Source organism: Ascaphus truei, chromosome 5 (assembly GCF_040206685.1).
Source record: "Ascaphus truei isolate aAscTru1 chromosome 5, aAscTru1.hap1, whole genome shotgun sequence".
In the NCBI taxonomy this organism is placed as follows: domain Eukaryota; kingdom Metazoa; phylum Chordata; class Amphibia; order Anura; family Ascaphidae; genus Ascaphus; species Ascaphus truei.
This window is the reverse complement of record NC_134487.1, coordinates 303,392,355-303,407,851: the sequence shown is the minus strand read 5'-3', so window position 1 is coordinate 303,407,851 and position 15,497 is coordinate 303,392,355. Positions and strand designations below refer to the sequence as shown.

Below are 15,497 nucleotides of genomic sequence, written 5' to 3'. Positions count from 1 at the left end.
GAAAAAATCTATTATAAAATAATGTGAGAAATCCACAGGGAATTCTGAACTAAAATGGAAATCAATTTTGAATGAAATTGAGGAATTTTACTTTTGCTTTGGGTTTTGGATTTTATGTTACTCGCAAAGACTTTTAAGAGTACTTTAAAGTCTCTAGTTACATAACCATGCAAAGCAACTGGGAAGCCATCTAATGCACTATAAATAATTCAAGTAGATTTTAAAATGTTGTTCAAAGCCAGTAAGGCTTGACCCATTTCTTCCACTTAGTCCAGGCAGTTTGAAACAGTAACAAAAGTGGGACAGAAGTCTCTGTGAAATGTAACTTTATTCTACTTTATACTACATTGTTACTGCATTTGGCTCGCTGATTCCAAAGCCCGAGTTCATTGATGACAATGACAGTCCCGACTTCTAATCAACATCCCGCAAGAAATGGCTTATTAGTTGTTTTAATTGAGAGGCTTCAATTGTAATTTATCTCAAAATGAGAATAGTGAAATTGGAAAGTTCCTAATGACTTTGGGGAATATTTTAGGAACCGTTGGCAGTAACACTGCAGCCGAGGCATACAGTATGTAGGTCGCCTGAGATTGAGTCTCACATTGAGATAAGTGGCTATATTTATACCTTTGATATGTAACACAGTTGGACAGAAAGGTCCATTGGGCTTTTCGATTGTGTTATAGTGTGGTTGCTATTTCAGATATAGAGGCATGATGATCACTATGTACGATTTATATGTATAGTTTGTACGGTGCCATAGTGAAGAAGGACGTGGGTTTATATATTGTTCCGGCGTCAGTAATAGGGGAAGGAATAAAAATTCTGCAGTATGCAAGATAATGTGGAATATAGTTATGAAAAAGTTCTTCTACAGAAATATACAGCAGATATTGTTATACAGCTAAACCCCCTTATAACGCTGTGCTTGGGGTCCAAAGAATCACATCGCATTATATTTTATTTATTTATAAAAATGTTTTACCAGGAAGTAATACATTGAGAGTTACCTCTCGTTTTCAAGTATGTCCTGGGCATAGTTAATATGACAAATAATACATGGTTACAAATACAGTTACATAAATGAACAGGGTATACATTATATACAATACATTGCATGCACAGTTAGAGAAGATGTATATTATAGGCTTATGTAACAGTTACAGACCAGATTAAAATGTGTGACAGACTTAGTTTTGAAAGAACTTAAACTGGTGGTGGATGTGAGAGTCTCCGGTAGGTTGTTCCAGTTTTGGGGTGCACAGTAAGAGAAGGAGGAGCGGCCGGATACTTTGTTGAGCCTTGGGACCATGAACAGTCTTTTGGAGTCTGATCTCAGGTGATAGGTGCTGCATGTGGTAGGGGTGAGGAGCTTGTTCAGGTAGCTGGGTAGCTTGCCCATAAAGAATTAAAAGGCAAGACAGGAAAGGTGAACTTTGCGCCTAGACTCTAGTGATGACCAATCTACTTCTTTGAGCATTTCGCAGTGATGTGTGTTATAGTTGCATTGGAGACCAAAACGACAAATTGAATTGTAGAGGCTGTCAAGTTTGCTAAGGTGGGTTTGAGTTGCCGAGCCATATAAGCGGATCGCGTTTGAAATCTTGTACAATTTGTATGCCTTGTATAATACATAAAATTGTATGCCTCTACAATAAATAAAAGTAGTAGCCGTAAAAAATGTTTTTTTTTTATATATATATATATATATATATATATATATTATACTGGCATTTCACTGTAGTACTTTAATATTTTCTTTACTCAGAAAAAAATGTGTTCCCGTTGCTTTTCAGAGACCGGGTACCTTTCATTTTCACAACAGAGATGGAATATTTTATTACTGAAGGGGGGAAAAACCCGCAGCGTTTCCGAGATTTTGTGGAGCTTTGTTGTCGTGCTTACAATATTATCCGAAAGCAAAGCCACTTACTCATGAATCTTTTAGAGCTGGTAAGAGGTCTCTGTCATTTGTCCAACCAAAAGTACCGCAAGGTCTGTAATATGTACGTACTACAACTGAATATTTACAAATGCCTCTGAAACGGTTTTCTTTGCCTTCAATTCAAATGCATTCTTTGCCAAAACACACTCCATGTTACCAAAGCAAAGCTTTCGCCGAAAGGATCACACTTCTATCAAGCTACAGCATTTTACTCATCTTAAAAGTACAGACACAGACATCATAGAGACAGGGACAGAAGAGAATGCTATTGAATACTGCATTAGTGCCACAAAATATATTGTAGTGTTCATTATCGATATTATAAACACGGAAAGAGACTGATATTTTAACCGTAACCCCCTCACAAAAGTGCAGCAACCTTTTAGTATAATCTACTGTTTGTCTTTTAATTCTTTAAAAGTTATAATTATAGGCTAGTGATATAAACATGAAAGTGCAAAAAAAAATCAACAATAAGTTCAAAATGATCAATATGAACATAAAAATGTCAGGAACGCAGTAATATGTTCGGAATCATAATTATCATGTTTCGATAGACTATTAATCAATAAGCACTGCTGTGTGGCCGTATAATTACATAGTTACATGAGGTTGAAAAAAGACATGCGTCCAAAAAGTTCAATCTATGCTAAATTTAGATGACAGATACTTTATCCTGTATCCGTACTTACAGTATATTGATCCAGTGGAAGACAAACAAAAACCCCCAGTGAAATATCCTCTAATGATATCTCATAAGGGGAAAATAAATTCCTTCCTGACTCCAAGAATTGGCAATCAGATTACTCCCTGGATCAACACTCTTCCATGTTTACTTATTTGGTATATCCCTGTATACCTTTCCTTTCTAAAAAGATGTCCAACCATTTTTTGAACAAAGCAATTGTATCTGCCATCACAGTCTCCATAGGTAATGAATTCCATATTTTAACTGCCCTTACTGTAAAGAACCCTTTCCTAGGTTGCCTTAAAGGAGGACCCCGAGTCCTTAGTACTGCCCTTTGGATGAATAGTTATTTTGAAAGCTCCTTGTACTGTCCCCAAATATATTTGGATATAGTTATCATATCCCCTCTTAGACGCCTCTTTTCTAATGTAAATAAATCTAATTTAGCTAGCCTCTCCTCATAAGTTAGATTGTCCATCCCCTTTATTAATTTGGTGGCTCTTCTCTGCACTCTCTCTAGTTCCATAATATCTTTTTTAAGGAGTGGTGCCCCAAATTGTACTCCATATTCAAGGTGTGATCTTACTAATGCTTTAATGCATAATTATGTTTACTGACCTTCCATCTATTGCCTGTTTAATGCAAGATAAGATCTTGTTTGCCTTTGCAGCTACTGCATGACTTTGGGCACTATTGCTAAGCCTGCTGTCTACAAGCACTCCTAAATCCTTATCCTTCAAGGATTCCCCTAATTTATCCCCATTTAATTTGTAAGTTGCCTGTTTATTCTTGTTTCCCAAATGCATAACCTTACATTTATCTGTATTAAACCTCATCTGCCAATTACCTGCCCAAGTTTCCAGTCTTTCCAAGTCCTTCTGGAGAGAAATTATATCCTTCTCTGATTCTACTACCTTAGACAATATTTTATTTTATGATATAATTTTATATTTCCATTTGCTATATGCCTTACTGTGGAGGGTTTTTGTCACTTGTTTTACCCACCATAACCTAACTAAGTGTATACACACATACTACCACACCAGCGCCTCAACACCACATGACCCATAGGCTGGAAAGTAGACCAAAATGCTCCAAAGAAAACATGGTTGAACCAGGTGGCGCAAGATCTGAAACCGCTCAATTTCACAGTAGCCGAAGCCCAAAAAGCCGCCCTAAATCAAGATCAATGGCGCAGAATCACTAGAGACGTATTGAACATCCTGCCGCTGGCCTCCACAATGCATCGCTCCTTACCTTATAAAAGATGAACAAGAGAGAGAGATGGGGGAGCACAGGTGGAAGGGTGAAATGGAACAAAATATGGTTCAGGTGTGTTAAGCCCTGAAGCAATGACAATGGGGTTTTAAAGTGTATATTTAACTCTTAACACTCACACGGCCTTGTGCAAATGCTGTCGCATCAAGGTATCTTTGGGTCTTCTCCTCTCTGTCTTGTGGAGTTTTTCTTCGCCCTCCGTCTGCGAACTTCTTCTCCTTCTTCTTTGATGTGGTATCACCCTCGGGATAAACAAATGAACAAATGATCAGAATACATTAACAGTCTAAAAATGTCCCAAGGAATGAAAACAGGGCTAAAATGCACTGTAAACACTCATACGGGCAAGTGTGAGTGCAATCTTTGGGGAGGTTTCTTTAGGCTCCAGCAAACGATTCAGCCTCTCCAATAGAGTTAAAGGTCTCTACTTAAACCAAAAATAAGTAATGGAAATGGAATGGAAGGTTTATAACAGAGTACTAATACTCACACGGCCAAGTATGAGCACACACTTGGAATGGTGTCTTTGTTGCTCCTCCTGCAGTCTCCAAATCGTAGTCAAAAGCAGAATTGGGTGATGGATTCTCGCCCCAGAAGGGTAAGTAAAGGTCTTAAACCAGAGGTAAAAGCCAAGGTGTTTATTAAAATAAGTAAAAAAGCAATAAACAAAAAAGTGCTGCTCACTCAACAAGTGAGCAGCGCTGTTACAAATAAAAAAGCCAGTCTATAGGGAATATAATGCAGGACTCGTGGTTTTGCTGCAAACTCCCTCCGCGTCCGGATGTAGTGCTGCGCTTCCCTTGTCCCACTCCAGACGGTGGCTGCATAGGTTCAAAACACTGGGGGTTTTGAGCTACGCGTTTCGCCCTTTCTTGGGCTTCCTCAGGCTCCGTAGTTAGATTAAGAGTCCTGTTATGTTAAACCGTTATGAATGTCCATACAGATTTCATATATTCTCCCAATCCCCTCTATTCTCTACCCCCCCCCCACCCTCTCTCTGACCTGCACAGACGCACACAGTCACTGACCTACAGACACTCACACAGACAGACCAAGCACACACAGCCACTGCTGGCCTGCACAGACACACACACAGCCACTGATACACACAGTGGCTGTGGCTGATACACACACACACACACACAGATCCATACACACACAGATCCATACACATATACAGATACATACATACACACACACACACACACACACACACACACACACACACACACACACACACACACACACACACACACACACACACACACACACTCTCTCTCTCCCCATACACACACAGATACATACACACAAAGATACATACACACACTCTCCCCCATACACACACACAGATACATACATACAGATACATACACACACACACACAGATACACACAGATACATACACCCACTCTCTCCCCCATACACACACACTATCTCTCCCCTATACACACACACGCAGCCACTGATACACTCACCTATACACACACACGCAGCCACTGATACACTCACCTATACACACACACTGATACACACTCTCTCTCTCTCCCCTACACACACACACACTCTCTCTCCCCTACACACACACACACACACACACACACACACTCTCCACTATATATACACACGCACGCACCCACTGATGCACGCACCCACTGATGCACGCACACTCTCTCTCTCCCACACACACACACTCTCTCCCCTATACACACACACAGCCACTGATACACACACACTCCCCTATACACACACACACACTCCCCTATATACACACACACACAATTTATTACAGAGGCAGCGACGGATGTGAGTGACTGGAGAGGGGGGGGGGGCGGGGGAGAGAGGAAAGGCCAAGCGATCCGAGCAGGCGGCTCCACGCCTCCCTCTGCCCGCCTGCAACCGCACAGCCACCACTGCCCACCCCCTGCGCCTATCTCCCACACCAAGGGGACTGAGGGGAAGGGAGCGCCAGGAACGGAGGCACAGGTGCGCCCCCGCACCACTTCCTACCTCCTATCATGCCGGGCATCGTGTCCTGTGGGGGGCGGAGCATGTCATGGGCGGCAACATCATGATGCTGGGCTGCAGTAGGAGCCCGAGTCAGCGAATCACCGTTGACACCCCAGCGATAGCAGCCTGCACCACTTCAGCACCGTCCCGCACCTCACCTCGGGCCGCCGCAAGGAGGGAGGGGTGGACGCCACAAGGAGGGAGGGGGGGACGCCGTGCGGCCAGCCTCGCTGCGACCCGGCAATTTTGCTTCCGTGACCCGGTGCCGGGTCGCGACCCACCATTTGGGAAACGCTGCTCTAAATGAACTGTCCAGTCATGAGTTTCATCCCACCATGTTTCAGTAATGCCTATGATATCATACTGCTCCCTTGCAGCTATTAATTCAAGCTCCCCCATTTTATCTGTCAGGCTTCTTGCATTAGCAAGCATGCATTTAAGTTTTTTCAGTCTGTACTATTATCTTATCTTCTCCTTTCTTTCTACGGGCAATTGGGTTTAATCTTCAGAAGTTTTCTAGTATTATCTGTATTTACTATGAGTGTCTTGCTGCTTGTCAAACTCGCACTTGCCCCCATTCTACCTCCATGACCCCTTGCTATTTCCCATCCCCATCTATTCTATTTAGTTCGTTATCTGTTTCATTCCCCTCCCCCCTCCACCCTAGTTTAAAATCCCCAACCTTTTTAACATTCTCCCCCTAGCACATACTGTACAGAACTAAATACAACATACTGTATACACACATATACTGTACAACTAAATATTTACCATTGTGCAGGTGTGTGTTTTTAACTAACAGGCTGTGAAAAATGAATGCCATGCTAATTAATTAATTATAATGTATCACAATTTTAAGATTGTGTAGAAAGCCAGTGCATCATAAAAAACAAGTCCTGTTAGGCATAATAAACTGCAGTTGGGATAAACTCCTTTCATGTAAGCAAATAGCATAACGAAGCCCTAATAGGGTTAGGGGACTAGTACCTAATGCCAGCGGCACCATAAATGAATAGTACAGACCAACGTTCCATAATTCAAAGGAGAGAACAAGGGTACAGTGACCCATAAAGTGCACTCACTCAGTATTCTCCTGGAGTATCCAACATCAGAATTTTCATAGGCGTGCAATCTCCCAGGTAGGTAGCAGGAACAACTGGAAAAAATAAGGCAGTGCACTGCCAAAGGTAGCAGAAGGAGGCTCACGGTTTATAGCAAAAAATAGATTTATTCCATAAAAAGTGGACAAACAGGTCCCCCCTTAGCCGCAGCAGGGGTCCACCAACGCGTTTCAGGCAAAAATGCCGTTTGGCAGTGCACTGTGCACTGCCTTATTTTTTCCACATCACAATTGTAAAACTTCTACCAACACCTAGATCTCTTCTCTATTTAGAATTCGTTACGTACTATAAAATGAATTTTGCTAAAATACAAAATTGCCCCTTTTTGGTATTTCATAAGCCAGTTCCAATAAGTATTCCCATCCAGGAAAATGTTTATTCTGACTGCCCACCACCTTGAAATGCACTTGTTTTGAAATGTCACTTAACATTACCTAAACGTTGGCATAATCATTAGTGATGAACCAGAACTTAAAAACCTAAACCAGGCTGTCTATTCCGCTTTTTAGTAAGCCGTTTATATTTGGTGTATGTCAGTTAGCCAGAGAAACACACAGTATGCCACCTCATCTGACAATTGTTTTGACATAGAGAAAGGGAAGAACATGACACCCCAGATGCAAAAATGTATACACCTATAGCCGTGGCTGGTCCTGGCTATCTTTCTGCCTCCTGTCACGTAAGCCCTGATAGCTACAGGCAGTGTCAGGCTATCCTGTGGGGTTTTCCCCCCTCATGCAACCTCTTTGAGTGGCAGGAGTGGAGGTGGGGCATGGTCTGCGTGTTACCCAATCCGGGTGCAGCCCAGGTCCCCTCCCCTATTGCATTAAGGAGGAGGCAATCCAAATTATAGGCAGTCGAGGTCTCCCTCCTCCTGGGGTTGAGACATGCAGCCCAAGATCTGAGCAGACCACAGGGCCTCAATACTGCTAGAAGGCCAGTACCATCCAGAGGTCTGAGACCTATCCTAAAAGATGTTGCATACGCTGTAATACCAACTGCAGTGGCTGCCTCAATAAAGAATCCTTTTTAAATACCCCTGCCTAAGTAACAGTCAATAGACTGTAGGTGTTAGGTGTATGCGAGAAGTCTGTCATGGTGGGGACTGTCTCCAGGAACCCTGGAGCCTACTGTGACTGGAGGCGTTGCACCAGAACTGAGAATAGAGCCTGAAGGATCACCAAAATCCTGTCCTGTGTCCCCTTACCATCGCGGACGCTCATCTCTCCTGAACCCTCACAGGTGACAAGCTCCATGACACCTGTAGCAATAGCAAGATCTCCCAGAGGGAGGTTGAAGGGGGGGGGGGAAGCAGCGCTACCATTGGAGGCGCTGCTGAGATGCAGAACAGGGCAGGCTTTCAGGACATTGCAGCAGTGCAGCATAGAAGAGGCCGGACCAGGCTCCTGATGCATCACCAGGGACCCTGGGCACCCATGTCGAGTTAAGGAAGGGGGGGGACCTCTTCCTGAGGCTACACCAGGGAGGGGGTTACCCAGACCCTTACCGAACACAGAGACTATGTTGGGGCACACCCTGTGGGAAATTGTCCAGGGAGCGTTCACACTCCTAGCTGCTTAATAGAAAATATTAGGGCCAGGGCCCTTTCAGTTGTTGCTGGGGATCCTGGTTACCGTAAACAAAATGTGCTTCTGGGGCGCACCCTGTGGGAAATTGTCCAGGGAGCGTGTACCCTTCATCTTGCTCAAAATAGGGACTGGCCCTTTCAGTTGTTGATGGGGGCCCTGTGTACCTTCTCTTTCACTGGACTGTGCTGTGTGCTCAAAATGGAGTTTGCCGCATGGACTGTGTTCTCAAAATGGCGTTCCCGCCAGAAATACGGGACTGCATGGGCTCGCAGAGCAAGATGCAAGCTTTCTGCAAAAGTTAGTGCAAGCTATTCGGTGCCAAACCAGTACAAGCTATTCGGCGCCAAAAGCCGCCCATCGCTGTGACTGGCTCAGCCGGAGCCAAGTCACTCCTTGGTCTGCCATGCCCTTTCCTATATTCAACATAGGGGAGGAGGCAACAACCAATACCCAATCGGAGACCACCTCTGTCATGTTAGGGTCAACCACACCCTGCCTTCCTTCAGTTCCATAGAGCTGAGCCAGACGAAGGAGCTACTTTGCCCTCGGCTGCTTATTACTCTACCTCATACACCTTGATAAAGGGTGCATGGCCCGAAACGCGTAGGTGTGAGTTTACTGCGTTATCCAGGTGTTTTGTTTGATCACCTTATCCAATAAAGGAACCTTTTGCCACCGTGAGCCTCCTCCACTTTTTTAGGCAGTGCACTGCCTTTGTCTACCCACTCTCTGCTCACCTCGCCTGGTGGATTGCACGCTGTGAAGGATTCCCGGTGGGACTGCTCCCTGAAGAAGCCTGGAAGCAAAAAGTGAGTGTTTTTTGCATATTATCACTCTCTATATTCCAATGGATGGGACAATTTATGTACTGTTTATTGTGCTTGTCAGCACTAGGTACTAGTCCCTTAGCCCTATTAGGGTGTCTTATTGCTGCTCACTATTACATTGGAGTGGTCCTAACGGAAGAATTTATTATTTATCATGGGGACTTGATTTTCTCTGATGCACCGGTTACCCACACCTTCTACCTCATCTAAGAAAGAAAATGTCTGCTTTGGAGTTGGCTAACTATTACCTACAAGGAGGCTACCTGGTAGTTACTATTCACGGCCAACACCACCTGCGCTGTGTCTGCCCAGATTGCAGGCTCCCTGATGGCGACGCCAGCCCCACCGCGAGATGCCAGAACTGCAGAGCCTTATTCATGCGGCCTGCCAGCCTCCACACCAACCGATGCGGCCCCTGCAGAGCCCTATACAGCTGTTGATATCGTGTGCCCTGACCATCATGCCCGGATGCCCAGGTGTTCCGGTGCCAATGGATCGGAACCTGTACCTGCTGCTGATCGGGAGGGTGAATTGACTGCCCCGGGGGGTTTGGGTGCGCTTCCCCTGGCGGTGCAGGAGCAGGCAAGCTCCATTCCAATGGGGACCAGGGAATGCGGGGTGCCCCACATCACGGCCAGGAAGCGGTGGACAAGCTGTCTGGGATCTGCGGAGGAAAGACCAACCCTTACCAGGAGTCGGAGGTGGAGTCCCAATCCACAGGCATCCAACAGAAAGCTGTGGTGTATCCAGGGCCCCGGAGGAGCCCCACGCCCAAGGATGGTGACAGAGCCACCTGCGGACGATCCGGTGGTGCCAGAGGACGTCCCCTACCTTCGGATGGGTGAGGCTCCAACGTCTTACGTCCACCATGATCCTGCTGAGGCCTACCTGGATGTGGAGCCAGGTGGGGGCGTGTACGGTGTGCCGCTGGGCGATTCACTTCTGGCGCTGCCAGACGTAACGTCATCTGCACCGCCGGACCGGTGCCTGCCTGGAGATCTCATGAGACCGGCCCGCAATGACGGTCAGTAACAAGCACCATGACACCTGTAGCAATAGCAAGATCTCCCGGGGGGGGGGGGGGGGGGAAGCAGCGCTACACACCCCATTATAATCACTCTCCATTTAACCTCTTGCCAACGTAATCACTGACACAAGTAGGGCCTAATTAACTGACACTAAGTGGCTGATTGAACATACTCCGAAGCGACCGATCATACTGTGATCGGCAAAAACTGCCATTCACTTGATCTGCAACTTCAGAGTATATTGTATTAACGCCTAAGACATGAGTGTTTCAAACGCCTCTTCTATACTGTCACTAACTTCCCTATCTAATGCCAGCAGAGCAGTGTGCCCAATTGTTCACTTTATAGCACCTATACACACACACACACACAAAGTGCTTGCTCTGGTTAGTGAATAGCCGTTGGTGTCAAATTAGCAACAAAATATCGTTCTCTGAATGTGTTCAGTGATGGGTTAGTTAAAAAATGCACAGCAAATAAGTTTGGCTTCTATCTGCTTCATTGTGGTTCAGAGAATAATTGGAGCACTTACATTTCCAGTACTATCAATCTTGGTCTTGTTATGAGAATAATAATTACTATGAATGAAAACTCTTGCAGAAGAATGCAAGATGAGCATAGCAGGGCAAAGACAGAAAGAAATAGGATGTTTAGTAATTGTGTTCTTTTCATACTGTTCTTAATGATGACGGAAGGCAGCCTAAAATGTACAGTACTTAGTGCTAAGAGAATGCAATTTATTCATGTGTACACTCACGCTTAGGCTAACATTAAACTGTATTTCAGGAGATTCATAAACTGATGCTTATTTAAACTACATTTAACTACTGACCATTGTGGAATTACAGTACTGCAATACTTTGTTCTTGGTGTTAAGCAGCATGTTCCCAGATATAAACTGTATGGGCATCTTCTCATGGGAGAAAGGGAAAATAATCCATTACGTTCCCATCACTGTAGAAAGTGAAAACATCTGTGGGAAGCCCAAGAGTCTTGCTGGCTCAGTTCAACAACATAAAAGCCTGCAGAGGATCTTCTACTCTCTCACCATGGAATCGATGAGAACTGTTATGAAGGGCTTCTGGAGACTCGTGACTATTTAAGTGCACCACTTGAAAAATCAAACTAATAATATCCAGCAACAGCAACACAATATAACCTGTTATGTACTATAATTTATACAACAATCTGCCCCATTTCCCTGTGGTAGAGAATCTGTATACCACTTATGTAACTGACACTATATATTTTTGTTGGTTCTAAAACATTAGTGCTAAATAAAACGGGTCTTACATCACACTATCATTTGCTTAATATTTACGAAATACACAGGATTTCATCTGTGAGCTCCATGCTACCAGTAGGACTATAAGAACTTGATAAAAGACATGTGTTCTTCCATTCTTCTTGTACCCTTTGACAGATGCTGCAAGCTGGATTGCCTGAATTGTGTGATGTGCAAGATCTGAAATACATGCACAATAACCTGAGGCCTCAAGATTCTGACCTTGAAGCCACAAGTTATTTTACAAGGTAAAATCAAACCAACAGTAGAGAATTGCCAATTAGGAAATCCCTTTTCTCAGTCTATGTTCATGATAGCCGCTTTAGAAATTAGCGTGTGGTACTGTAAAGCCATCCTGAGTATAATTATACTGGGTTTTTTACTGGTCCTGTACACGTTCCCCTTTCTGATGACCACCACAATATCTACAGTTCTTCCTCCAATCTTCAGGTTCTACGTATCAAGGCAACTTTAGAACAAAAGGAGGAGATTTGTATTGTACATTGTTATACCTTGCGCTTCACGTTTACTCTGTATGCACCTGCATCCAATTTGGGGAGTGAAAACAGGAAGCGTTAGGGAACAGTTACACCTATGGGACTTGTTTCCGCACAGGTGACTAAGTCAAAGACTGAGTCACTGATTGAGCCACCTGTGCTGAAGCAGGGATATCCTTAAAACCTGACATGTTGGTGACCTTGAGGACTGGAGTTGACGACCCCTGTTATAGAATAGAACAGAACCTATTGAAATAATATATGCCCTTCCTTTCAGTAACAGACATTTGCTGATGTGCACATCTTCAATTTCTTTTTGTTGTTGTTTAACTTCTAGAAAAATTAAGGAGAGCTTGGAATGCTTACCGGTCAAATTAAACAACATGATTCACATACTTGCAACCATGTCACTGTCAGACACTGTGAAATCAGCCTCACAAATAGATTTGTCAGAAAGTTCCCTCACGGATACAAAGAAGTTAATGAAAAAAGTAGCTGTGTCTGGCTTTCGGAAAATCCATGAGAAGGTAAGCGTGCTTCCTTTAAATCATTCATTTACCATCAGTTCAGGACCTATTCATTTCAATTTTTGTAACCGTTTTTGATCATGTGACTGATATGTTAAACTCACTAAAGTTATGCAAACCTGGTTATGATAATTTAGAATCTCCGTGATAGCTGAAATGTTATAAATAATTACACTGAACAAATCAATTATGTCCTCAAACACTGCATCAATTGTTAATTAAATTCTTATAATAAATACATGTAAGCCCTCTTTACCCGGCTCAAAAGATTGCTACATCGAGGTGTCTTATATTCAGTGCTGCTGAGTGTCTCTAATTACCGTCTCAGGGCGCTGGCGCCCGGGCTGGCTGGGCGTGTGTGATAAGAGATGGCAGTGACGGGCACCAGGAACATTATTGGTACAAACACGAGCTTTATTCGTTCCTTTGCTTTAGCTTCCACATATAAGGACATATTCTCTGCAGACAGTGAGTGGCAAATAACACAGTTTCATTAGATATTCTTCAATCCGTCTTCGATTGAGCCATCTGAGCTGAAGCAGGGATATAGCCTTTAAACCTGACTTGTTGGGGGGGGGGGGGTAGGCTGCGACTGTAGCTGTGAGTTAATTTGCTACTGTAAGCATGGCCGGTGTGATATCTGTTCCACGAGCCCCACACTTACAGAGGCTCCGCGCTCTTTCCCACGACAAGGAAACTGATTGCGTGGGGCCCCGTAAATGCCTCTTACCTTGTCTGATGGCATCTCTTCCTACAGTGTCCCATTATCATGGCATCACGACATCACGTTGCCATGACAATGTGACGGCACATGGCGCTGTGTTGCAATGACAACATGCTGCAATGATGTCACATGACGCCGCGACATCATGACGCTGCATCGTCTGAAGAGGAGATGCTGCACCGGACAAGGTAAGAGACCCCGCAGAAGCCCCTGCACCGAGCCCCGTGAAAATCCCAGCCGGCCCTGGCTGGAAGTATGTTACACAATTTCATATATCATCAGGACCACATTATACATCAATTTGTATTCAACCCAGGTTCACTAAAAGGTGCGCAACCCGCGTCAGCAATAAGCCTCATGTGTATGTGATATGTAGACGAGGAGCACACTGGATAATAATAACTTTTATTTATAAGGCGATTTTCTCCCAATGAGGCTCAAAGATTCACAGTTACAAAAAGGGGAAAAGAAGAAAACATTTAATATTATAAACAAGACCAAAGACAAGAAAAGATACAGTACAGGATGGGGTGGTACTGTACCTCAGGGGTGCGCAAAGTTTCCCTCATGCACCCCCTGTCTCCTCCCCCCTCTGGGACTGCCAGGGACCCCCGCTGTGTTAATCCGATGGGCCATTAGTCTGTCTGCAGAAATGTCACAGAAATGTTGCAGCATTACTGGGTTATTGTCCCAGATTTTCCCAGGCAAGTGTTCAGATACTTGTGGCTGCATCAGTACTTGATTGGCCATTTAGAAACTTAATATGGTATTCATCATCCTAGTACTAATATCAGCACCACAATCAATGTTACTTTATTGCTTAATTAGAGATTCCATATTGAATTTGTTTGCAGTTATCCAATGAAATGTTTAGATAGGGTATTTAAAGACCTTGTAATCAATCCAAGACACTCCTGATGAAACGTTGCTAAAGGTGAAACGCGTAGAGTGTATCCAGTTACGATCGAGTGGGAGGCTGCACACAGTGATACCTGCTCACCTGCAGACCTGCCTATCATCCGGGGATTCCACCCGGAAGTACGGAGACGGACGACGCGAGCCCAGCGGAGCGTAGGAGCAAAGAGAGCGCTCCAGATTCCAGCCGTCGATCTTTTGATCAAAATACTTTGTTTAATCTAGCACCATGTGCCTATACCTGCTGATATTCTTGGTACAGCATCGCAAATAAGCCTTTATATGCACCTAAAGATTAAGAAATGTGTGAGTACACATTTCGTTGGATTTTTGAAGAAATCTACTTACCAGACTCACTTTAAAACATTTTGCACCATTGCTTGTATGTTTTTTTTCCCACATGTACCTGCGTTCTGGTTAGTGCGTCTGCAAGGCGCCAAGGTTTATGTATGAGGTGTATAGTATCAGCCACGGAAATCTGTGCCCACCTAGATGTGATCGATCAGGGTTATCTGTTGTGGTGCTGGCAGGGAAATGACAGTCATCCCTTTGCTACAAGTCTACAAAATGCAGTCTGGGTCTCTGACGCACACGCACGCACGCACACGCACACACATACTCTGCACCTGACAATGGGGCACTGAACCCTGGGTATTGTTCATAGCATACACATATAAATATATGGTTTTTAGCATTGCATGAAGTACATTTCATAATATAAGTTTCATTATTGTGACAGAAACCAGGGGTTGGTAATAAACTCCATATACAGGGCTCCCAGGATACTGAACAGTTTCTGTCCTGTCTAAGCTGAACAGGGCAGCCTCGTGGTACAGGCACTCCATTCCACAGTTTGTCTGCTGCCTGTTTTCTGTCACCTGTCATGCTGATTAGAGTTCAGGTATATAAGACCTGTTTCCTGTTTCCTCTGGGCCCCGCCCAAGAGCCTGGAAGGCTGCTGAACTGCAGAGGGGTGAGAAAGCCTCTTTCCCAAATCGCTTCATTCATTCTGTTAGTTTGTCTAAAGACTGCAAAGGTACTTATTTTGTTGGTGGAAGTGGAC

The 15,497-nt window shown here is 44.2% G+C and overlaps 1 protein-coding gene across 1 annotated transcript in view; it reads left to right on the top strand.

Annotated features, from left to right (window-relative positions):
* The window catches only part of PIK3C2G (phosphatidylinositol-4-phosphate 3-kinase catalytic subunit type 2 gamma), a 218,116-nt gene that overhangs the window by 158,960 nt on the left and 43,659 nt on the right, over positions 1-15,497 (top strand). The window contains exons 26-28 of the mRNA XM_075599209.1: positions 1,800-1,956; positions 11,910-12,019; positions 12,606-12,795. Coding sequence (XP_075455324.1) covers positions 1,800-1,956; positions 11,910-12,019; positions 12,606-12,795 — 457 coding nt within the window. The remainder of the gene's footprint in view (positions 1-1,799; positions 1,957-11,909; positions 12,020-12,605; positions 12,796-15,497) is intronic.